The sequence below is a fragment of the Aphanomyces astaci genome (assembly GCF_000520075.1).
Source record: "Aphanomyces astaci strain APO3 unplaced genomic scaffold supercont1.7, whole genome shotgun sequence".
NCBI lineage: Eukaryota > Oomycota > Saprolegniomycetes > Saprolegniales > Verrucalvaceae > Aphanomyces > Aphanomyces astaci.
The window spans coordinates 121,397-141,794 of NW_009798270.1; the positions used below are offsets into that span (position 1 = coordinate 121,397).

Below are 20,398 nucleotides of genomic sequence, written 5' to 3' on the forward strand. Positions count from 1 at the left end.
GGTCAAGTCTTGTGCCTGTGGCGATCATGTCGTGGCCAAGCCGCAATCGACGACGGGCCATGCAGCAACGGAGCTGGAATCAGTAGTTGTCATCTAGTTGTGGCAAGTAACAGTGACCTTGAACTCAATCGTGTGTACCTTGACTTCAGAAGATGTAGTCGATGTGTGCCCTTGTACGGAACTGTCAAATTCAAGAATGGCAATTGAACATGGACTCATGGAAACAAATAACCTGTCAAATATGTAATATAACCTGTTGAAAACACATACCCTAAACACAGATTTTGTATGCATGTTCCATACTTTAACTAAGATAAAATGTCGGCTCTTAAATTGGCACGCGAAAAAATACTACTTCGGCTTACAAAATGTTGATTTGAACTCCCTTCATGCCCTCAAAATTCAATACGAATGGTCCAGACACCTAGTCCTGCAATTCAGCATCACGAGACAAGTTTCAGAATTGGCTGGTGATTCCTTGATCACCAGATATGCCCCGTTGAACGAACTCAACCCTTCAAATAGCTTCAGGCGGCTCTTAAATTGGCACTTTACGTTACGTTAGCAATCTCCGTTGGAGATGCTCTAAGTATTTCACGCGAAAATAGAAATTCTGCGAGTCGAAATTTCTAAAAAGTCCGCTTAGTGCCTATGCTTTAGCAATAGGTTAGAATTTACCGTTGGAGATGCTCAAACTACAGTAACGATGGATGATTATTGACATTGGAAGTTAGTTGTGCCATGATAAACGTACTACAGTGTTAGCAGTGCCGCTCGGATGTGAAATATGTCGTGAAGATTGGTGGCATTCATCGGACGAGTGCACTACAAGCGCCAAACACGACACAGCTTTGAAGTTGCACTACTGTATCAATCATGGGTTCAAACTAAATATATACTTATATAGTAGTATGCGACAGAGGTTCAACCTTTACACTTGTTTGTTTAAAGTTAACGTTGTCGCATGTAAACCTATTTCCCTATACGATCACGACTTGGAGAAATACCAAGCCGCCACCGCCACGGCGACGACAAGCACAGCCCACCCCCCACTTCGCTTTTTTGGGGGGATGGCGGCCCCGTCCTCCGTCGTGTGCCACTGGTCCAAGAACGTGGACGCAAAGTAGTCGTTGCCCTTGATGAAACGGACAACGACGTCCCCCACGACAATGCCGCCCAAGACTGGCACTTGGCCCACGCCAAGGGTTGGCCCCAGTGGCACGAGCAGCCCTTCCGAGGTCGGAGGCACGTACGGCTCGAGCACCACCTCCTTCCTACTACTACTACTACTTGTAGTACTAGATACGACCACTTTGGCCAGCTGCGCGGCCACGTGTTTGGCTTGGAACGCGCCCACGTAGGCCAGTTTCGGCGTCGGGTGGTCGCTGGCATCTCCGACCACAAACACATGCGAGTACCGGCGGTCGTCGATCTGGCACGCGCCGTTGACGCGGATGCCTCGAGACCGGATGGACAAGAGCGTCGGGTCCAACCGCCGAATCAAGTCGACGTTTGGGAGCATGCCGGCACACAACAACTGCATGTCCGCGTCGATGGACGTGCCGCGGTCGGTCGTGACGACGGCGGAGGCCGGTGGCTCGCTGTCGTGGATCAAACGCTCGCCCAGCACCACGTGGACGTTGAGTTTGGCGAGTTTGGCCGTCAGTTGCTCCCGAAACGCATCTTTCACACCTGCATTATGCATCAATCTGTTGTGACGTTCCAAAATTGTGACGTGCTTCGACGGGTACGCGGCGGCGACTTCGGCGGCGATCTCCACGCCTACCGGACCGCCGCCCACGACGAGCACGGAGGACGCGGCCTTGATGTGCTCGGCCGTGGCGGTGATGGCAGCTTCCACGCTTGCGCGGGTGTATTCCTGGAGGGGGACTTTGATGGGCGACACGTAGCTGCTGCCGGTGGCAAGCACAAGGTAGTCGAACGGCACGCGCGTGGGTGTAGATTGCGCTTTGTCGTCGACAATGGGGCGCACGACAACGACTTTACCGTCGATTTTGTCCACAATGCCGCGAAGGATCGTCGCTGTGGACGGCAGGGCGTGGTCAAGAGGGATGAACAACTTCTTCACGAACGTCGGATCGACCAACGCTCGGGGCACACCCACGCAATGGAACGTGAAGTCATTCTTCTCAATGAGCGTGATGGATGCCTGGGAAGGGGTCAGGTGCTTGGCGAGTTCCTGCGCGAACTGGACTCCGATGTAGCCGCCGCCAACGACGACAATGTTGCTCGGTGGTGGCATCATCATGATCGTGTTTACGACAATGATGTGTTGTGGATTCGATATTTGTGATCGGTATGTGATTGGCTGTTTTTAACCAATCAAACACGTCCTCAATTTTGATTGGCCACCAATGTCCAGTTTACGACAAGTCAAGGATCACAGCTTCGAACTAAATGGCGAAGAATTCCTAAAACAGCAATTCCAAATCGACAAGATTTATTTCAAGGAAAGTGAGGGTACTGGTAACGTAAAAGTCCAATTTAAGAACACTTTTTCCGAGATTCCACAAACAGCTGAAATCAAGCGGTCCAGTTTAAGGTGCACCATTTTAAGCTTAGTATTTGTATACCTATTTGCATATTTTTTTGGAGGTTAGGTTAAAAATTGCCTTTATAGGAATTGATTGGCTAATTCGCGTGCACCTTAAAATGGATCGAGCACCTTAAATTGGACTTTTACGTTACAGTAAGCTCAATCCAACCGCATGTCGGTATTGCGGCGGTGGCAGTGACTCAGAAGGTTATCAAACGCGAGCTGCTTGGTCTGTTTGATTGCAATGTCGCCCAGGCGCAGCAACGCCCGATTCCCTTGCTTCTGGAAGGCCAAGGCCAGCAGTCTGAGCCCCGCGACCAGCAGATCCCTCGTCTTCTTGGCCTCCGCCTCGACCGTGATCTTGTCGCTATGAGTCTCCACGGCCAAGTACACGTCCGAAGACCCAAGCGCGTCCACGACTTGGATGGTCAGGAGCGACACCACCACGGGGGCGTTGGGGCCCCGAAGACTCTTGGACTCCAAATACAAATAGTTGCCGCTGGGACTCAATCGCAGCAGGCGTGACTTGGTTTGGTGGCGCACCTTCAGTCCGCGAGAGAGAAGCACGCGGAAATGGCCGAGAAGTTCCGCTTCCTTGTCTTGCCGAGATGGGGATGGACGGTCCTCGGGAAGAGGGGGTGAGGCGGTGCGAGAAGAGGCGTCCGGTGTGGATGGCAGCCCAATGACACGATGTGAAGGGGTTGCAGGGGGTGGTGGGAACGAAGGTGGCTCGAGTGATGGCATTGGCGGCGATGCATCGTCGACAACATCTTTGGTTGACGTGTGTGGGGCGTTTACGACGATGGCGGACGGTGTGGTCGTTGGCGAGGATGGAGGAGTGGCGATTGAAGGGGCGCTAGTGGACAATGCTTCTGCATTGGTGGGACTGGTGGGCACCTTCCACGCTTGTTGCATGGCTTGCATGACGATGTATTGTTGTCCCTACGATCGATCGCATAATCCATGAACGCTATGGAGAAAAACACAAAGTATAGCAGGGTCGACTCGGTACCTGGACGATTGCGCCCGCGCCTTTCTGCATCGCCATCGATGCCGCGTCGCGACATAGCTGGGACAGTTTGTCGCTGGCTAAGTCAATGTGTGCATCCAATGCCTTTTCATATCTACAGACGCACATTGAGCATCCGATGATGGGTTACGAGGAACGTACTTGACAAACGATGGGGCGATGAGGTTGTCATAGATCTGCAAGGCGCCGCGAAACTGCGGCAACGCCAGCCACGCGACCATGCACACCTTGGCCTCGTAGTAGAACGGGATGTAGTTGCCCAGGAAGTCAACGAGGATTTCAAACACGGCAAAGCACGCGTTCACAGTCCAAAACACCACCCACTGGATGTGCTCGTCCGTCGCATCTTCCTTCTTCGCGGACTGGACCGACATGTAGATGGGGTACGCATACCCCACGACGTTGCATATCGTGCGCGACAGGAATCGGCCCACCAACATGTTCGATCAACAGTGGCGACGGCAGCGGCAACAAACGCGAAGATTTTTCGGTTTCTTGGACGAATTATCTGTACTATTCTCGCTCTCATCCGGACATCAGGAAATTATCCGGAAATGAGTGTTCATTGGTCAAACGATGGTGAATTATCCGGTTTGAATGTTGATTTCTATTCATGGGTCCAGTGTAATCATCGCAGCTGACCTTTGGACCATGCCCTTATTCTTGAACTACTGCTACGTACACCTATGACGCTACCGCTGGACACGCGCAAGTACATTCTCGTGTCGATCCCGGCATCCAACTACGTCCAGAAGGCACGCTGGGGGCTACGTCTGGCGAAGATCGATTTCACCGAAGAAATGCACGCGCCTGCGTTCCATCGATTCTCCACAAGACCCAAGGGCGGGTCATCGGTGCCACTGCTGTACTGCCCCGATACGAAGCTCAGTCTGACGGACAGTGACCCAATTCTGTCCTTTTGTGGCCAGCATGTCCCTTCGCTGTACCCTCACGAGCATGTGAAGGCCCTGGAATTGAAGTACGACACCGATTTTGGCCCGCATGCGCGGCGATACGCCTATGGCTTCATCTTCGCCAAGAAAGGTTCGACCTTCAAGCACATCATTGTCGACTCATTGCAGGGGACTATGGAGTCGTATGTTGTCAGTTGCGTGTTGCCGATGCTCCAGATCATGCTGACCAAGGCATTCAACGTGACTGACGCTGGCGTCGAGCGTTCGTGGGCGAAAATCGACCACGTATTCAACGAAGCCAGTGCTATCTTGGGGGACGCACCTCTCGGCTCGACGTACTTGGCAGGGCCTTCATTTACGGCGGCGGACATCTCGTTCTGTTCACATGCCTCGTTGTTGCTTGGGCCACCACAGAACCCCTTCCTGCACCCGCATTTTCAACCAGACGACATGCCATTGACATTTAGAGCTCGCTACGAACACCTTCGTACATCGAAAGCAGGGCAGTTTGTCTTGTATTGCTTTGAGCACCATTACCCTTCCTCTGACGATTTGTAAGCGTAATACATGTGATATGAACCACACGGTATCTTGACCTGTATAATGACTGGCAAGAGTCCTGATATAGTACGCTTACACGACCAGTGCACAAACCTAGCCATGTCGCTTCTACTCGAGTAGTTTTGCTCGCTGCTACTAGTATCTGTACTCTGAACCTTCCTCGATGATTTCACCAAGCTCCACTTCGTTGTTAGTGTTCAGGTGTTGAGAGTTCATTTCTGTGGTTGAAAGCCAAACTAACACGTTTGATTGGTCCGTTGTGCTATTTCGGTTACGTTTTACACCAATCAAACGCCATTGACAACGTGGCTAGGGTTCCGGATACAGGAAGGATCTAGTGAAGAGCAATAGTATGAGGAAACATGGGGCCTCGAAGTGTGTTGGTGACGATCCCAGCGTCCAACTATTGCGAGAAGGCGAGATGGGGATTGCGGCTGGCCAAGATCGAATTTGTTGAAGAGATGCATGCTCCTCTGTTCCACTATCTGTCCACGAAACCCAAGGGTGGGCGGAGTGTGCCGTTGTTGGTGACGTCGGAGTCCACGACCTTGAAAGACAGCAACGCCATCCTGTCCCTATGCGGCACTGCGTTGCCGTCGTTGTATCCCCACCCAGTCGTGAAGGAGAAGGAACTTCACTTTGACAACCATTTCGGCCCGGCCGCACGTCGGTTCGGCTACGGCCTGATGTTCTCTCTCGGCCCTTCCGTGGCCAAACGCATCATCGTGGACCCATTACAAGGCACCGCCGAAGCTTACGCGGCGTCGGCATTATTTCCATTGCTCAAGTCCGCTCTCATCAAGTCGCTCAACATCACGGACAAGGGCATCGAACGATCTTGGGCCAAAATTCAGACCACATTTGACGAAGTCAATGCAATCTTGGGCGACAAGCCACTTGGAACTCAGTTCGTGGCGGGAGACTCGTTCACGGCAGCGGACATTTCGTTTTGTTCCCATGCGTCGTTACTGTTGTCACCTCCTCAGAATCCCTTCCTCGCGCCATATTTGAACGTCTCCGATGCTCCCCCGATGTACCAAGCTCGCTACCACGAACTCGCGGCGTCCAAAGCTGGTCAGTTTGTCCTTTGGTGTTATGCAAACCACTATCCTCCGATGCACCCCAACAACCAACCAGCGAAACTCTGACCAGTAAAAGATATGCGCCAATTCTGCTTGCTCCATAAGCCAGTTCAATTGAACAATAAAGCGGATGAATTGCCATACAACCTACCGATTAAGGCAGCTTCTACACACAACCATATTGGCTCAAAATATTCGTAGCGAGCGCACACAGCAGAAACCCTAGAGTTCAGGGCGAGCAATGACGAACGATGCTACAGATTTGTAGATCAAAAATGCTGGTGATGGAAACAAGGAATAGTCTGCACATGTATGGGCACTAGAATCGCTGACTTGGGCTACTAGTACGACGACTACTGTACCGGTACAGCAAACAACGCAGCAATGCTATGGATGTTACTAGTATAGAGTACATGACGAGCATTAGTCTAGCCAACCAAAATGAAAGAAAAAAGAAATAGCACTTCCTGGTTTCGATCCAGGGACCTTTGGGTTATGAGCCCAACACGCTTCCTCTGCGCCAAAGTGCTTGATAAGGTGTCACTTTGAATTAAGTTATTAAAAGCTGCGTATAATATCGTTGTGTGTCGATGTATTAATGCTAACGTTACTATGCCTTCGTGTCAAAACGTGGCACGACAATGGTGCAGGGTTCAAAGCAGAGAACGCTGTACCAGTAGTCGTCAACTGTCCAATGCGTGCATCTTGGGATCCATTTACTTGACCCGCGTGTTGGGTGCTACTACTGTATCGGTACGTCGAAAGGGTGCCGCCAACGCGAATGTCCAGTTGGATCAATGACTTGGACTAGTTACTACTAGTGTGACCATTGGGTTATTACACGAGCGAGGCGAGGCTATCGTGTATGAATGGGGGATGGATTTGCTGGTGGCGTCCCAACCATAAGCAATACGTAGATTGCCATTACAAATCCAACGCTCGACACTCTTAGATCCTATGTACTCCTATGCAAAACCCTTCAACCCCCCACGTCGCACGCGGTAACTTCCAGCAATCCCCCCTGGAGTCCTGCGATACGGTCCTCCAAGTACACACAGGCCAACAACACATATGATGTGATTAAGTTTGTGATGTAAAGCAATGCTCTGCCGCGGCGTCGATGCTGCCTCGCGCCGCTCGGAGCCCGTCCAGCGCTTGGTCGATGGTGAACCCCATGTCCAGCAGCGTCTGGACGCGCTGGGACTGCTTGAACCGGATGCGGAGCGGTCGCTTTTGCGCTTGGATCATCTTCAACGCGCGTTCGACCGAGTAATGGCCCAGCGGGTGCCCGTTCGCCATGACCACTGTGTCAAACAGTCCGATCACCCCGCTGGCTTCGGCCTCCAACATGGCACCGTGGGGGGTGCGGGGGAACGCTGTCACACACAAATCGTCGTCCAGTTTCTCCAAGTACAACCCCAGCACGACCGCGTCCACGGGGAACTCGACGTCGTACTCGTGGGGTTGCGCGGGCTTGAGCATGATGTTGGTGCGCGGGGGCATCGCAATCGCCTCATTGACGGCCGTGATATTTTGCCACAGTTTCGACGCAGAAGTCGGCAGGAAGCTCAACGACTTGTCGGCATCCTGGAGCGTCCGGACGACAGGCGCTGGCCCCCTCTCTGTCGAAACACAAGTGTCTGACCTCAAAGGCGGCGACGCACTCGAGCTTAACGCGGCCAAGAGCTTCGACTTGCCCAACGGCGGCGACGGCGGCGATGCTTGCGTCGTCGTACGCTCTTCTGGCAATGCGACCACCGTCTCCCCCCGAAACAAGCCAATGGACGAGTCCTAGTCACGACAGCGTCGAATTGATGGATCGATGCAAACTGTAGTTTCAACATGGAGAACTATATTGGCGAGTCGGAGAAATATATCGGAGGTTAGTGGAAATATTTTGAAAAAAAGCTGAAATTAAACGCAAAATGGTGTACTACCTTTCGCGCGTCGGGAATTTCGTAAAACAACAGCACGGGTTGGTACCGTCCTTTGACGCAGCTACAACAAGATAGATGATCCGTCAACACCATATAGTGTGCTGAGTTTACAAATTCCACATCGAATTAGTGTGTGACTTAAATTAGTGTGACACTGGACGAATTTTACATACAAAAGTCAAAGAATTGATCGATGACGGATTTGGGGTAAAACGACAATAGGTACTCAACGTACTGGTCCACGACGGCGGTCCATTTGCCAATGTCCGTGACCTTGTTGTCGTCAAACAATAGCCACCGCTGGTGGGCAGTGCTGAAGAAGAACGCAAAGTAGTGCTTGCCGTAGTAACACACGAACCCCTTGAACCGATACTGGCATCGGATGCCATGCATGACTTGGGTCATCTTGGCCGCTTCGCCATCTACTTGGAACGCTTCTGAGAGGTCCAATGTGTCGCTGATGGTCGACAGCAGCGCCTGGATGTCTTCCTTGGGCGGCGAGTTGCTCGACCACAACAACGACATGGCAAACACGGGCGGGAACCGGTGGATCACACGCTAAACACAAGCAAACGTACATATAATCGATCAACACCACACGACAAGTTCCGTATTCTCCATTGGCACACTGTCGCATGTGCGTGCTATTACCTCGGTGGCCAACTTGCCGTTGCACGTGTCCACGTGGCACGTTCCCAAGTCGCCATTGATGGCGTCTGGAAGGTGCTTCAACATGGACCCCATGTCAGTTTGCTGCAAACTCAGCGCCGCGGTCGCATAGATGCTAAAAACCTACCCATGAACGAACAAACGAAGGATCATGAGTATGCCCAGCAGTCCAGAGCCCAAGTACCAAGTTGCTGCACAGTTCCCACGACGACGCGTGGTGGCAACTCTGGCACACGTTTCGATCGTAAATTTGGTGGCTAAACACAATATGTGGGATGCTGTTGGGGTCGAAGATGGCCACGGGCTTTTCAACGTATCCGTCCACGCTTTTACTCGCCACCGTCCGCGTGCGCTTCAACGCCGCGCGTTCCGTTTCCGTGAGTTGGATCAGGTCCTATCCCATATCCATGCCGTCATTATCATGTACTTGTGAACACGGAAATGGTCTCTTCATAGAATTCGTGGCCACGTACAGATTGCTGGTGCATGAGGTTCAAGATCGTCAGCAGCGTTTCTTCCGCATCGGCCATCGACCCCTCGGCAAACAATTGGTCCTACGCATATATATATGATTGTAAAACTTTTGCGGTCGAAACTGTCAAACTGGGAATTGCATCACGCTGGAACATCTGATTGGCTAAATATACTAGTTTTTTTTCTGTAATGTCCATTCCGAGCCACTGAGAATTGAAAAAATAGGCTCCACAACAAAAATGTCAGAAAACACCACTTTTTGCACCTTTTCAGAAATATTATGACAATTTTTCAAACGACATCATTTAATACGTCGAATTTTTACTGCTTTCTGACAGAAAAAAGTACAAAGTCGACGTATATATTGTCGATTTGATACAAATTTGGGGAGGGGGTGCAATCGAATCACGCCGACCAAACCGATCCACAATCGATCTGATTGGTTGTTGAATTTCATTGAGAAGGTTTTGATTGGCTCAAAATTATTAGCCAATCAAAACCTTCTCAATGAAATTCAGTAGCCAATCAAATCGATTTAAATTCCAACGAGAAACCACAACACAATGAAATTTCACTCGAAAGCACAATATTATGTCAATTTATTTATGTCAGATTTGGTAGTCAACAAACGCACAAAACATCTCGTTTGATTATTGTCATAATATTTCTGAAAAGTTGCAAAAAGAGAAGTTTTCTGACATTTTCTGTGGCATATCCAGATTCGGCCTTTGCCAATAACGTCAATTCGATTTCACGATCATATTGGTACCGCATCCACAAGAATACAATATACATCGTATTTTGATAACTAAAAGAAATTCGAGACTGCAAGACAAGCAACCGTATCGCAGGCAAATCAAAGAAATCATCGACAAGAATCCAAGAGCTACTGGAAAAATAGTACCACGGACGCACCGTTTTGTAGAGAAGACTGAGCCCTTGGCGCAATTCCTTGGGATGCAACGACCCCGACGACGGGTCTTCGTACGACATCATGGTGGCTTTGAGCGTCTTGAGCACATTCGTGGCGGCCGCGGCGCCGTCCTGCGTTTCGCCGCCGCCGTTCGCCTTGTCGTCGTCCGACGCCGGCAAGTCCTTGATTGTCACGTCCAAGAGGAGACGACGCAGCGGCACCAAGTGCCAAAAGCTCTGGATGATCACGTTCAAGAAGCAATTGTTTTCGCCTACACGTTCATGTCAATGTCCAAACTGATCACGTCATCACGACTACTGCCAACGTCATGTGATGAAACAACATGACACGTTATGACCAACCGAGAGATAGATCGACCTACCCGTGCCGTTTTGAAGCCCCCGATGAATGGACGCGCCTTTGCGCCACATTTCCGTGTTGGATTTGGGCAGCTTTTCCAGCGCCGCGGCCGCCACATTGCGCCACACACTCTATATATCGGCCACAAAACCAACACATAAGTGAGAAATCGGAGGGACTTGGACATTAAATGATGATGCATGAACATGGGAAGAGCTGGGGTACCTCGGACGTGAGGTTGTTGGCCCACGAGTCGAACAACTCGGTGGTTTTGACGTCCACTTCAAGCACGCACGGTCGATTCTCCTTGTCCAAAGCGTGGAGAAAGAACCCGCAGTTGCGTTTATCCCAAGGCACGAATCTACGTCATGTACATGCGACGGGAACGAATGAACGAACGAACGAGGCAGGTATGGGCGGGGAAGGAAACGACGTGGGACGTTACTTGAGCTCGGAATACGTTTGCTTGGTCGACGTCAAGGCCGCGGCCAATTCGTCCGTCGACGGCTGGAACTTGAACGTGTACATCATGATGGATGTTGGTTTCATCGGATGAACCGCCAGCACGCTGTAGCGAACGTGCCGGGGTCGCTACAATTGCCATCACCACCCCTTAACGTAGCAAGCAGAAAGGACAGGAACACGAACCACGTTCACGTAGCTCTGCGTCTTGATCTGCATCCATCCACTGAAGATTTCGACCGCTGGAAGCTACGTCACGTGAAGGTCGATGAGGACAATATATGCGCAGGAGGATGAAAGCTACGCGCTTACGCCATGACCGATCGCGGCAGCAGATGCAGGTGGCGAAGTAGCAAGCGGCGTGTCACTCATCATCTCTCGACAAGTGTACTTTTGTGTAAACCTATGGTTAAACTTAGTACACACTTAAACGCATTGGGTTAAACCTACCACCTCGAGGGTCCAGGTGATCCACGAATGTTGTTTAAACAGCTTTCTGATTCAGGTTTTACGAACATTACCGATTCCGAACGTTTGATTGGCTAAAATATCCGTCGATTGGAGTTAAACGGACCAATCAACGTACGAACTGGACATTTCACATGATTGTGTTCATTATGACGGCGACGCGGAGCTACTGCTACTTGCGCTGGCGACACGCCCATCTGCCTCGTCGCCGAGCACAGTGTCGATGAGTGCAGAAGCATGCTTCATCGTTTGAAGCGACTTGACTAAATAGTGCAACTGGCGGAGCACCGTGAGAACTTTGCAGTGCCGCTCTTGTTCGTCTGCTGTTGTTCGCGCCAACGTCCGCAGCCGACTCTACACAACATGGTATGTATCTTGCCTTTTGTGCATTCCCAACGCAATGGTTCACAGGACAGACGACGACAATACGTACCTCGACTCGAGGATACACGGCGACGCGGCATGGGCTCGTGTTGTGGTGTTGGCTGCTGGTGCTGGTGCTGCTGCTGACGATGGCTTCGTTCGAGTGGTCGACCGAAAGCCTCCGCCGCTTGGTCGGGTGATGTGCGACATCGTTTCGAGGGGGCTGGAGCAAGTCTGCGCAATAGTATGCACAGAGAGCGTTCAGTTCGTCCGCATCGAACGGGAGCGCGGCAATCTTGTCTAGCACCTTGCGCGACTGGTCCACCACCGCCCCCTCTCGACTCGTAGTAGCCTCCCTCTCCCCCGTGTCTGCAGAAGTTTCTGCGACACTGTCTGGCACCGCCAACCGCCTCACGTGGTCCATGATACGCTCGTTCAACGCACATACCGGCTGGGGCGCTGTGAGCTCGACCGCTTCGGGCACATCTACATTGAACCCACCCGGGGCAAAGCTCAAGTTGACCCCCGTCAACTTGACTAGCGGCAGCGACGGGTTGATCTGGAGCGCGGTGACGATGCACTTGGCCGCGTACTGGTACGCGTCGTCTTTAGCCAGCGACGCCACGTTGGGCGGCGGCCGCTGCATGTACTTGGTGGACGCCCAGTCATGCCCATCCAGAAGCAATCCCATGAGAGTTTTCGACTCGCGTAGCCCCATGCACAAGTCCCGAAAGCCCAGGAGACTCAAGTGCGCGTAGCTCAGGTCTAGCACCCGAAGGGATGTGGTCGTGGCAATGCAGCGGCCAAGGGCGGCGGCGCCGGCATCGCCCACGGGATTGTTGTCCAGGTAGAGGTTCTGCAGCCGATTCGGTCGACTCTCGAGCATTTCGGCCAGCGCGATCACCCCCGCGGCGTCGATGTTGTTGAACCCGATTTCGAGGGTCTGCAGCGGAAGGATCGCCGTCGAGAACGCGTCCACGAGGCTGTGCACCCCGGCGGATTCGATCCGGTTCTGGCTCAGCATGAGCTCTTCCACGTGGTGGTTGACTGTGAGCGCGTCCGCCAAGTGTGCCATGCCGCCGCTCCCAATCCCGTTCGTCCCCAGGTACAACGATGTGAGCGTCGTGTTGACCCGCAGCATGTCGGCGAGATGCTTCACTCCTTCGTCCCCGATGCCGTTTCCACTGAGGTACAGCGTCTTGAGCGAGTGGTTGGACCGCAACGCGGCACTCAGCCGCGCCGCCCCGCCGACGCCAACGCCATTGCCACTGAGGTACAGCGTCTTGAGTGTCCGATTCTTTCCTTCCTCGAGGGCGTCTGCAATCTGCTCGACGCCTTTGCACGTGATGCCGTTGAAACCGAGGTCCAATAATCCGAGACTTTCGTTGGACGCCAATGCCTTCCCGAGCACCCACGCGCCGCGGTCGCCAAGGTCGAACCCACCGAGCTTGAGGATCTGGACGTTGTTCAAGTCAGACCGCACGCGGCGAAACAGGTCCGAAGACAGGGTGAACGACATGTAGCTGCGCACACGCTTCTCCAAAAGTGGACGCGACTGCTGACCACGCGTCTTGCCTTCGTCTTCGCCAGGACACGCATATGTCATGCGGTCCGCTCTATACTTGTACCGAGCATGGAGTTCTCCCATGGTGCACTCCGTTCTAAGGCAAATTGGTTGGGTGTGGACTCCGGAAGGGATAGGCAGGGGTGGGTCACTCGATGGCCGACCGCGCTGGTTGTTGCCGCCGCCGCTGCCGTGGAACCCTCAACCGAATTGATATTTCGAGGGAAATAAAATACCCCGACGGAAAATAATTAAACACAAATTTAATTCTGGAAAGCCTGTTATATATAAAGGATTTGTATGCAACCTTCTGAACAATCGGAATAAAAATGAGTTCCATTTGATTCTGCCAATGGCATCAACTCACAAACGCAGACACATTAGCGAGAGGCGGCGGATGCGGAGGACGAGGACGTGTCCAAGCGACGGGAACATGAATATGGAAAGCATCCATGATATTGTCTCAGCGATAGTGATGCGCAGCAGGTATAGTACATGCATGGTCTTATATGGACATATGTACTAGTGATGGAGGGTTTCTGGTTGAGTCTTGAGTCGGCGCGATCGACGTCACGGTGCCGCTTGACCTTGGGGAGCAGCGGCGACAGCGGCGGCCACCGTTTGGCGCCATCGTTTGCGCGCGGCAAATCGGCGCTGTAGCTTCCTCGCCACGCGATGGATGGCGCTGTGATTGATCAGGACAAACACTTTATCATGGGGGTCCACAATCGTGTGGGCATACGGACTCGTGTACACATACGGCTTGGCGGCACCGTTCAAAAAGGACGGCGCGCGGAGCAACCCGATGGGCAGCGCGTGGGCATGCTGCCGCGTCATGCGGCTGACGAGGTCGCCGTACGAGAGTTGGAGGTGCCGCCATTGCACAGGGATGTCGTACAGCATGAAGATGGACTTGCCGTCGAGGACATGGCGCATAAAGACGTTGATCGACGCATTGTAGAAGCTCTGGATGAGCAACTCGTCGGCCACGTACGCCGGGAAGAGTCCGCCGCTGATGTACCGCTCCTGGAAGAACGTTTCGTCGTCTACGTTGAACTGGTCCATGAGCGCGTACGCCTTGTTGACCGTGCCGCGTCGGTCGCCATCATCGTCCTTCACACCCCGCGCCAAGCCGTTCCGGAACAGCGCGGCGCGGATCTCTCTCCAAACGTCCTTAAATGTGTTCCACTTGTCCGACACCCACTGCGTAATGTCCATTGAGTAGCTCCGCTGCAGCGCCAGCCGCCGCCCGCCGCCGCCTTGGGTTATTCGCGACGTGGCCTGTGACGCGCGGGAGAGGCGGGAGCCTTGCGATCGGGACGACATTTGCGGCGGACGAACGTGCGCCGCCAACGTCTGAGGACTCAACGGGGTGCCTGTGAGCATGGGCGTGGCCGACTGATTGCTGCTGCGGCGCAACGAATGCACGTGAATCGCAGACGGAATCGCGGGGTCGTCGGTGGTGGGACTGCCGTGGAGGATGTCCAAATACTTGTTGAAATGCTCTTCTTTGAGCTCTATGATTGAAAACTGGACGCGGGGGTGGGCCATGTGGGGTGCATCTTGAATGGCCGCGTCAATCAACATGGTCTTGAAGATCGCTTCCGAATCGATCAAGTTCTACAGTATCTCATGGTTTTATCATCATATACTTACTACCATAAGTCACTTTGCAGTTCACATGAGAGTCATAAGCCAGTCAAATTTCCACGAGGGGCGTCGTTCACTTTGCACTTCAAAGTGGTGCAATGTACATATATATGTGTATGTACAGTATGTATATAATAAGTACCCCCTCTTCCGACCCCTGATCCAGCACAATCACCGCCGACGCCTTGTAAATCCCCGCGCGGACCAACGAACTATGCTTTTGCGGCGATCCTACCCATCATACATGTCAACTTCACAGTTCCAACCGCCGATTGAGGGCCAAGGTCGAATATAGTGTGCTCAATCGAATGAGTAGAATAATCGACCAATCAAAACCCAGAACACGAATCAAGTACCCAATCAAATCCACTCTTCGACCAATTCCACCTCGATTTAAGTATGTGACTTCCAATTCGTACATACAAACGTCAGTACAAAGAATCGAACGATTTGGAAAATCACCAAATATTGGGTAAAAGGACACTTCTACCGTGCAAGTGGTAGACGTCGCCGAACACACTCAGCTGGGCCCATGCACTGTCTTTGAACTCGGTCGGATGAATTATCACCACCGCCACGGGCGCTGTGACGTGATCTTTCCGCAACGGACGCAAAAAGTTGACCAAGCGGGCGATGGTTTGGTCGCCAGAGGGGCCGCTGAAAAGATCACGTCATCTCGTGATCACGTCATCCATGTATATGGTGCGATACCTGCAAATGACAATGTGCCCCCCCGCGTTCAGCAGCGCGGGCGGTGGCGGGCGCGCCTTTTCCAACGTGACCATGCGTCCAATGTAGTCGCGGACGGACTTTGGGATGCGTTTCTCGACCTGTGACACGGTAATCATGACGTGATCAATCGACATGTGACGTGGTCGTACCGTATGACGGGCGCGATGGGCCGCCTTCACAAGGTGGTTGCGGACTTTGAGCAGACCCATCAACTTGGACGTGTGGAGCGCTTGGCCCACCGCGGCAAACGGCGCCACCGTTTTGACCGATTCGGCAATCATGTACACCTACCCCCCCCCACCCCCCTTACATCCCCGACGAGCGTTCGTGTCCATCCATCTATTCGTACATACCTTTGTCGCACGGGCAAGAACAAACGTGTGGCCGGGGTTGGTCACAATGTCGTGGTGGTGGTCGTCGTCTTGAACGGCCAAGAGGAGCACTTGACCGTTCGTGTCACCAAAGATCATGTGCGCCGCGTCCAAGAACGTCATGCCGTGGAACCGCTCGTCCAAGTGGCAGGCGTAGATCTCTTTGGCTGCGCCCGTGACGTACTCTTCGACCCACAGGGGCACTTGGTCGCCGACGTTGCCAGCGTCTTCGTTGTTACGGCGCACGACGTCTTCGAACGCTTGCATGTCAAATGACCCGATGAGGTTGGCCATGAGCGTCGACAATCCGCGGCATCGGCAGCTCAGCCCCATGAGTCCGAGCTTGATTTCGTCCGAACAGACCAAATGGTCGGCGGGGATGCCCGTCGCCTCGAGCAGCTTGTGGTTTTCAGCGTTGACGACCATCGCAAACAGATGCGACGCGTCTGCGACGACGTTGGTCACGGCGAGCACGCGCAGGACGTTGGCCGCGTCCTCCTCGTTGGCGAGCTTGGCGTACTTGTTGGGGAGGAAGAAGACGGCGGTGGCGTCGCGGATCTTGGCGCGGCAGAGGTCCGGGTCCGAGAGGGGCGATCCGGACAGGAGCGTCACCTTGCCGTGCATGTGCGGATGGGCGTCGATGTAGGCCAGCACGACGCGGTGGAAGGCGGCTTCAGCATCGGCGTGGCCGTGGAACTCGACCAGCACCACCAGCTCCATGTGGCGCGTGCGCGCGGCGGCATGGCGCTGCCGCCTCGTCGCCCCCGACGGTATGCCCGGTGGGGCGGAAGACGGGGGAGGATGAGAGGACGACAGGTGGTGGTCGTGGTCTGGATGGAAGAACTCGCGCAGAAAATCGAGCACTTGCACCGCCGCGGGGTTTCCAGTGAGCACGACGTGGGGCGTGTGCCGCTTGAGCGCGTACCGCCGCCGTCCGAGCCGGCGATCTTCAAAGATGGCCACGAGGTTGGCGGTCTCGGCGGCGAAGAAGTAGATGCCCGCAGGGATGAAGAACAGCACGAGAAACCGCCCAAGCACGGTCTTGGGCGTGATGTCACCGTACCCGACAGTGGAGACGGTCACGAGCATGAAGTAAAGCGACGTAAACAGACTCATGCGCTCCGTGCACAATCCTGACTCAAATCCGTCCGTGTTGTTGGACGGGATGAGTTCGCCCGCTGGCGTCGGACACATGTACACGTGGACAAGGAACGAATTCGTGTCGGGGATTTCGCCAAGGTACTCCAACGAGTACAGCACCGCCGCCGCTAAACATGCATGTACATAAGTATGTACATAGATGACCGCCACGAGAGATGTCAAGATACAACTGAGCGAACACTTCGAGCAACGGGACAGGGCAAAAGCAAGTGATGGGTGGGTCGGTCATCGGGACGTACCGAAAAAGATGAGGCAGGCTGTTTTCACGAGAATGCGGCCGAGTTGCATCGAGTAGTTGGTCTTGTAGCGCTATACCAATCATCATACTTTAAGTGACATGGTGACGTGGCACACGGGAAAATGAGTGTAAAGTGTGTGTCACAATAGTACAAGTGCAAAGTCGGATCGTTATTACGTACGTCAAACACAGTGGCCAGGACGTGGTAGATAATGTACGACCGAAGAAAGGCAAAGTTGAGCCACGAGTACCGGAGTTTGCCCACGGCCTAACGACACCAAGAATCGCATGATGGTGAGAAAGGTGAAGGAAGGATGGGAGCGATCCATGAAGGGCGATCCTACCACCGACGTGCCAAGTGCGAAATGGGATGTGATGGACAGCAAGTCGAAGAGGTTGTTGAGCTGGAGGCAATGGTACACCCTACAAGTCCAAAGGTTGGTCACGGGCAGCTACGACAAGGCGGCATATATTGCTACTTGTTGGGCGCGGAAATCCATCGCAACGAATAACTAAACGCGCAAAACATCAACAGAAGTGACTCGACAGCCCACGTGGCAGGATTCAGCCGCATGGAACCGGCGCGAACGACTAGAGGAATGAAATCAGAGTCACATTCGCTTCAACGTCGATCGACCGACGATGGTGACGTACTCCATGCCCCGCAACATACGAGAGACGAGATGAGTTGGAGACCCGCGCCCTATGGTTGCGTGTGAGTAGTCATTGCCAGGAACTAGAGCGGACGCACGGCATGGGCGCTGTAGGACGCGAGGCGCCGCAGCCTCTCGATGTACGGATTGCGCGCCATTTCAAGCCATTCGAAGAGCACGGACACGGCAAAGATGGGCGTTTGCAGGTACAACCAGAAACGAAACTGCATCGACACGAGTTCCCAATTCGCCGTGAAGCATTCCGGGTTTTCGTCCAAGAGGGCGCATGCTTTCTCGGCAAGCACGGACATGACCGTCCCCGACATGTTGCTGCGATGATACTCGTACACGTCCGTGACGAAGGTGTTATTGATCCAAGTTGCATTCTTGAACTTGATGGACGTGGCCAAGTCCACTCCCATCGCAACCGCATCTCCCAATGTCTGCACCATGATTCTTCACGCCACTCGCGTGCGTCGGCGGCGGTTCAATTGACAGGTTGGTAATGGCGTGTGAGTTACTCGTATCCGGGTCCGGATAACTCATGTTGAAGTTTCTCTACTGTAGTACGCAAGCCAGGTACATACTGTATTTTAATACCAGGCCTGCGTTTCACCTCATGTTATTAAAATAACAATTCAAAAATAATATAAATAAGCACTTACTTTCCATTTTCTGGATACCAGTATATATCAGGGCCACTCTGGCTGCCACAAAAAATGTCAGAAAACATATCTTTTTGCAACTTTTCAGAAATATTATGACAACTTTTCAAACGACGACTTTTGCGTGTTTGGCTACCAAATCTAACATATATAAAGTGACCTAATACGTCGAAAAATTCCTGTTTTCTGACAGAAAAAGTTTGAACTGCAACTGTCCAACATGATATTCTATCGATAGCCAGTGATCACATCAAAACATTTCGAAAATATTTTCTCTCCTCCCATTTGAGAAGGGAATTCTCTGTCAGAATATTATTAGACATCAAATTTTCTGTGGCATCCAGACTCGGCCTAAAGGATACTACCATATTTAATATACATATGAGACTTTGGAAAAAAATTCCAGATTTGCCAAATTCGTTTATGGCATAATCTAGACCTGCCCTTAACAGTTTACGGAGTCGGTTTACGGGACCGCGCGTAGTCTCTGAATATTATGGCATAAAGTTATGAGGTGGCATCCAGCCGTTAGCTTTCAAAATATTTGGCCATGAAAAAAACGAGAAAAGAAAAATATCCAAAGTTGTCTGGATGCCACTTGAATTATGGAAAATTATTCGATTTCCGATTGAAGTGCAAGACTTCAACGTGAACACAAACCTCCATAAAACACCCAATTCTCAAGACAATTGTGGCATAAAGTTTGAACCTTAGTGGCATCCAGACGCACAAAATCTCGAAAAATGGAGTTATTTCGATTTTGGCAACTTTTCTTGGGAAAACGGCCATTTTATGCCGTTTATCGTGGCATCCAGATGCACCCTAATACTGTAAACCTATGGTTTCATGCCTTCGTAAACTATAAAAAATGAAGGATCCGCACGAAGACTCCACAGCTCGAGTGCTTTTGATTGGCATGTTTTGATGACACATCGTCGATTCGTATGCCCAACTCCAATGCGTTCCATTTTATGGTGGTTGACCCAGTTAAATTAATAAATGGAATATCGGAATATTGTCAAATCGAATCGAATCTGGAGCCATCAGCAGTGGATTGATGTAAATGTACTGTCTAAGCCAATCCAAACACGTCTAGTCGAATTTCTGCCAATCCATACTATTGATTTGGCCCACAAGGTCTCTCCGCATTCGTAAAACCAGATATTATTAATATACTTCGAAGTACCATAAAAAAATCACACTTAAGTACTTCGAAGTACTTCGAAGTACTTATCTTTGTAAAGGATCAAGTGGATTCGAATGCTATTTGGCGAAATGATATACAAGTCTAAATATTTGGGTGAAATGCACACAATACATAGTAACATTTAAATTACATGCACGAGGGGCTTGAGAAGGCTTTGCAACCACAGCATATCCTTCAAGACATGACCTCATATACATACATGCTAGTCTCAAGGTATTCTTTATGCACCAAGCTCGTATATGTATGTACTACTCCTGTCGTCAAGTTGGAACTTTATGCAACCACTTGGAAGGAAAATGGGTGAAAGATCGCAAATCAACAACACGCGCGGTTTTCGTTTCTCCTAATTAGGGATTAGTGTTTATCC

The 20,398-nt window shown here is 52.0% G+C and overlaps 7 protein-coding genes and 1 non-coding gene across 11 annotated transcripts; 2 read left to right on the plus strand and 6 right to left on the minus strand.

Moving 5' to 3' along the window:
• Nucleotides 1-918: 918 nt before the first annotated feature.
• On the minus strand, nucleotides 919-2,282 carry H257_03979 (hypothetical protein). Its single transcript, XM_009828318.1, has one exon. The coding sequence runs from the start codon at nucleotides 2,267-2,269 to the stop codon at nucleotides 989-991; it is 1,281 nt and encodes a 426-aa protein (XP_009826620.1). The 5' UTR covers nucleotides 2,270-2,282; the 3' UTR covers nucleotides 919-988.
• A 403-nt stretch (nucleotides 2,283-2,685) lies between these two features.
• H257_03980 (hypothetical protein) lies at nucleotides 2,686-4,084 on the minus strand. The gene is made up of 3 exons (XM_009828319.1): nucleotides 3,729-4,084; nucleotides 3,570-3,681; nucleotides 2,686-3,499 (listed from the first exon to the last, which is right to left on the minus strand). The coding sequence occupies exons 1-3, from the start codon at nucleotides 4,025-4,027 to the stop codon at nucleotides 2,717-2,719; spliced, it is 1,194 nt and encodes a 397-aa protein (XP_009826621.1). The 5' UTR covers nucleotides 4,028-4,084; the 3' UTR covers nucleotides 2,686-2,716.
• A 135-nt stretch (nucleotides 4,085-4,219) lies between these two features.
• On the plus strand, nucleotides 4,220-5,085 carry H257_03981 (hypothetical protein). Its single transcript, XM_009828320.1, has one exon. The coding sequence runs from the start codon at nucleotides 4,274-4,276 to the stop codon at nucleotides 5,057-5,059; it is 786 nt and encodes a 261-aa protein (XP_009826622.1). The 5' UTR covers nucleotides 4,220-4,273; the 3' UTR covers nucleotides 5,060-5,085.
• Nucleotides 5,086-5,424: 339 nt separating this feature from the next.
• Nucleotides 5,425-6,291, plus strand: H257_03982 (hypothetical protein; the record flags this gene model as incomplete). Its single annotated transcript, XM_009828321.1, has 1 exon — nucleotides 5,425-6,291. The coding sequence occupies one exon, from the start codon at nucleotides 5,425-5,427 to the stop codon at nucleotides 6,208-6,210; it is 786 nt and encodes a 261-aa protein (XP_009826623.1). The 3' UTR covers nucleotides 6,211-6,291.
• A 311-nt stretch (nucleotides 6,292-6,602) lies between these two features.
• Nucleotides 6,603-6,674, minus strand: H257_03983. The gene has a single exon. It is a non-coding gene; the product is annotated as a tRNA-Met (tRNA).
• A 525-nt stretch (nucleotides 6,675-7,199) lies between these two features.
• On the minus strand, nucleotides 7,200-11,363 carry H257_03984. 2 transcript variants are annotated; one of them, XM_009828322.1, is made up of 12 exons: nucleotides 11,272-11,363; nucleotides 11,146-11,208; nucleotides 10,943-11,088; nucleotides 10,723-10,858; nucleotides 10,520-10,628; nucleotides 10,140-10,408; nucleotides 9,224-9,304; nucleotides 8,935-9,144; nucleotides 8,733-8,873; nucleotides 8,317-8,639; nucleotides 8,082-8,142; nucleotides 7,200-7,935 (listed from the first exon to the last, which is right to left on the minus strand). In XM_009828322.1, the coding sequence occupies exons 1-12, from the start codon at nucleotides 11,332-11,334 to the stop codon at nucleotides 7,225-7,227; spliced, it is 2,313 nt and encodes a 770-aa protein (XP_009826624.1). In that variant the 5' UTR covers nucleotides 11,335-11,363; the 3' UTR covers nucleotides 7,200-7,224. The 2 variants fall into 2 exon arrangements, with proteins under 2 accessions (XP_009826624.1, XP_009826625.1); XM_009828323.1 differs by having other exon boundaries at nucleotides 10,943-11,208.
• A 173-nt stretch (nucleotides 11,364-11,536) lies between these two features.
• H257_03985 lies at nucleotides 11,537-13,569 on the minus strand. Of its 2 annotated transcripts, XM_009828325.1 has the most exons (2): nucleotides 11,861-13,569; nucleotides 11,537-11,781 (listed from the first exon to the last, which is right to left on the minus strand). In XM_009828325.1, the coding sequence occupies exons 1-2, from the start codon at nucleotides 13,436-13,438 to the stop codon at nucleotides 11,575-11,577; spliced, it is 1,785 nt and encodes a 594-aa protein (XP_009826627.1). In that variant the 5' UTR covers nucleotides 13,439-13,569; the 3' UTR covers nucleotides 11,537-11,574. The 2 variants fall into 2 exon arrangements, with proteins under 2 accessions (XP_009826627.1, XP_009826626.1); XM_009828324.1 differs by having other exon boundaries at nucleotides 11,550-13,569.
• A 141-nt stretch (nucleotides 13,570-13,710) lies between these two features.
• On the minus strand, nucleotides 13,711-18,652 carry H257_03986. 2 transcript variants are annotated; one of them, XM_009828326.1, is made up of 12 exons: nucleotides 18,258-18,652; nucleotides 18,161-18,209; nucleotides 17,986-18,097; nucleotides 17,851-17,929; nucleotides 17,688-17,774; nucleotides 17,508-17,577; nucleotides 16,090-17,375; nucleotides 15,886-16,023; nucleotides 15,716-15,834; nucleotides 15,495-15,661; nucleotides 15,147-15,235; nucleotides 13,711-14,974 (listed from the first exon to the last, which is right to left on the minus strand). In XM_009828326.1, exons 1-12 carry the CDS (start codon nucleotides 18,609-18,611, stop codon nucleotides 13,925-13,927), a joined length of 3,600 nt encoding a protein of 1,199 aa, XP_009826628.1. In that variant the 5' UTR covers nucleotides 18,612-18,652; the 3' UTR covers nucleotides 13,711-13,924. The 2 variants fall into 2 exon arrangements, with proteins under 2 accessions (XP_009826628.1, XP_009826629.1); XM_009828327.1 differs by having other exon boundaries at nucleotides 13,711-15,235.
• Nucleotides 18,653-20,398: the final 1,746 nt, after the last annotated feature.

What these genes read in the sequence shown, in the direction of transcription:
- H257_03979 (XM_009828318.1), bottom strand. Translation starts at nt 2,269, where the DNA reads ATGATGATGCCACCACCGAGCAACATTGTCGTCGTTGGCGGCGGCTAC.
- H257_03980 (XM_009828319.1), bottom strand. Translation starts at nt 4,027, where the DNA reads ATGTTGGTGGGCCGATTCCTGTCGCGCACGATATGCAACGTCGTGGGG. An exon ending in ATCGCCCCATCGTTTGTCAA is followed by an intron (nt 3,682 to 3,728) that starts GTACGTTCCTCG and finishes GTGCGTCTGTAG; the next exon opens with ATATGAAAAGGCATTGGATG. An exon ending in GCGCGGGCGCAATCGTCCAG is followed by an intron (nt 3,500 to 3,569) that starts GTACCGAGTCGA and finishes GATCGATCGTAG; the next exon opens with GGACAACAATACATCGTCAT.
- H257_03981 (XM_009828320.1), top strand. Translation starts at nt 4,274, where the DNA reads ATGACGCTACCGCTGGACACGCGCAAGTACATTCTCGTGTCGATCCCG.
- H257_03984 (XM_009828322.1), bottom strand. Translation starts at nt 11,334, where the DNA reads ATGATGAGTGACACGCCGCTTGCTACTTCGCCACCTGCATCTGCTGCC. An exon ending in CGCAGAGCTACGTGAACGTG is followed by an intron (nt 11,089 to 11,145) that starts GTTCGTGTTCCT and finishes TGGCAATTGTAG; the next exon opens with CGACCCCGGCACGTTCGCTA. An exon ending in ACGGCAAGTTGGCCACCGAG is followed by an intron (nt 8,640 to 8,732) that starts GTAATAGCACGC and finishes GCTTGTGTTTAG; the next exon opens with CGTGTGATCCACCGGTTCCC.
- H257_03985 (XM_009828324.1), bottom strand. Translation starts at nt 13,438, where the DNA reads ATGGGAGAACTCCATGCTCGGTACAAGTATAGAGCGGACCGCATGACA.
- H257_03986 (XM_009828326.1), bottom strand. Translation starts at nt 18,611, where the DNA reads ATGGTGCAGACATTGGGAGATGCGGTTGCGATGGGAGTGGACTTGGCC. An exon ending in TCCTGGCCACTGTGTTTGAC is followed by an intron (nt 17,578 to 17,687) that starts GTACGTAATAAC and finishes TGATTGGTATAG; the next exon opens with CGCTACAAGACCAACTACTC. An exon ending in AGCCTGCCTCATCTTTTTCG is followed by an intron (nt 17,376 to 17,507) that starts GTACGTCCCGAT and finishes ATGCATGTTTAG; the next exon opens with CGGCGGCGGTGCTGTACTCG.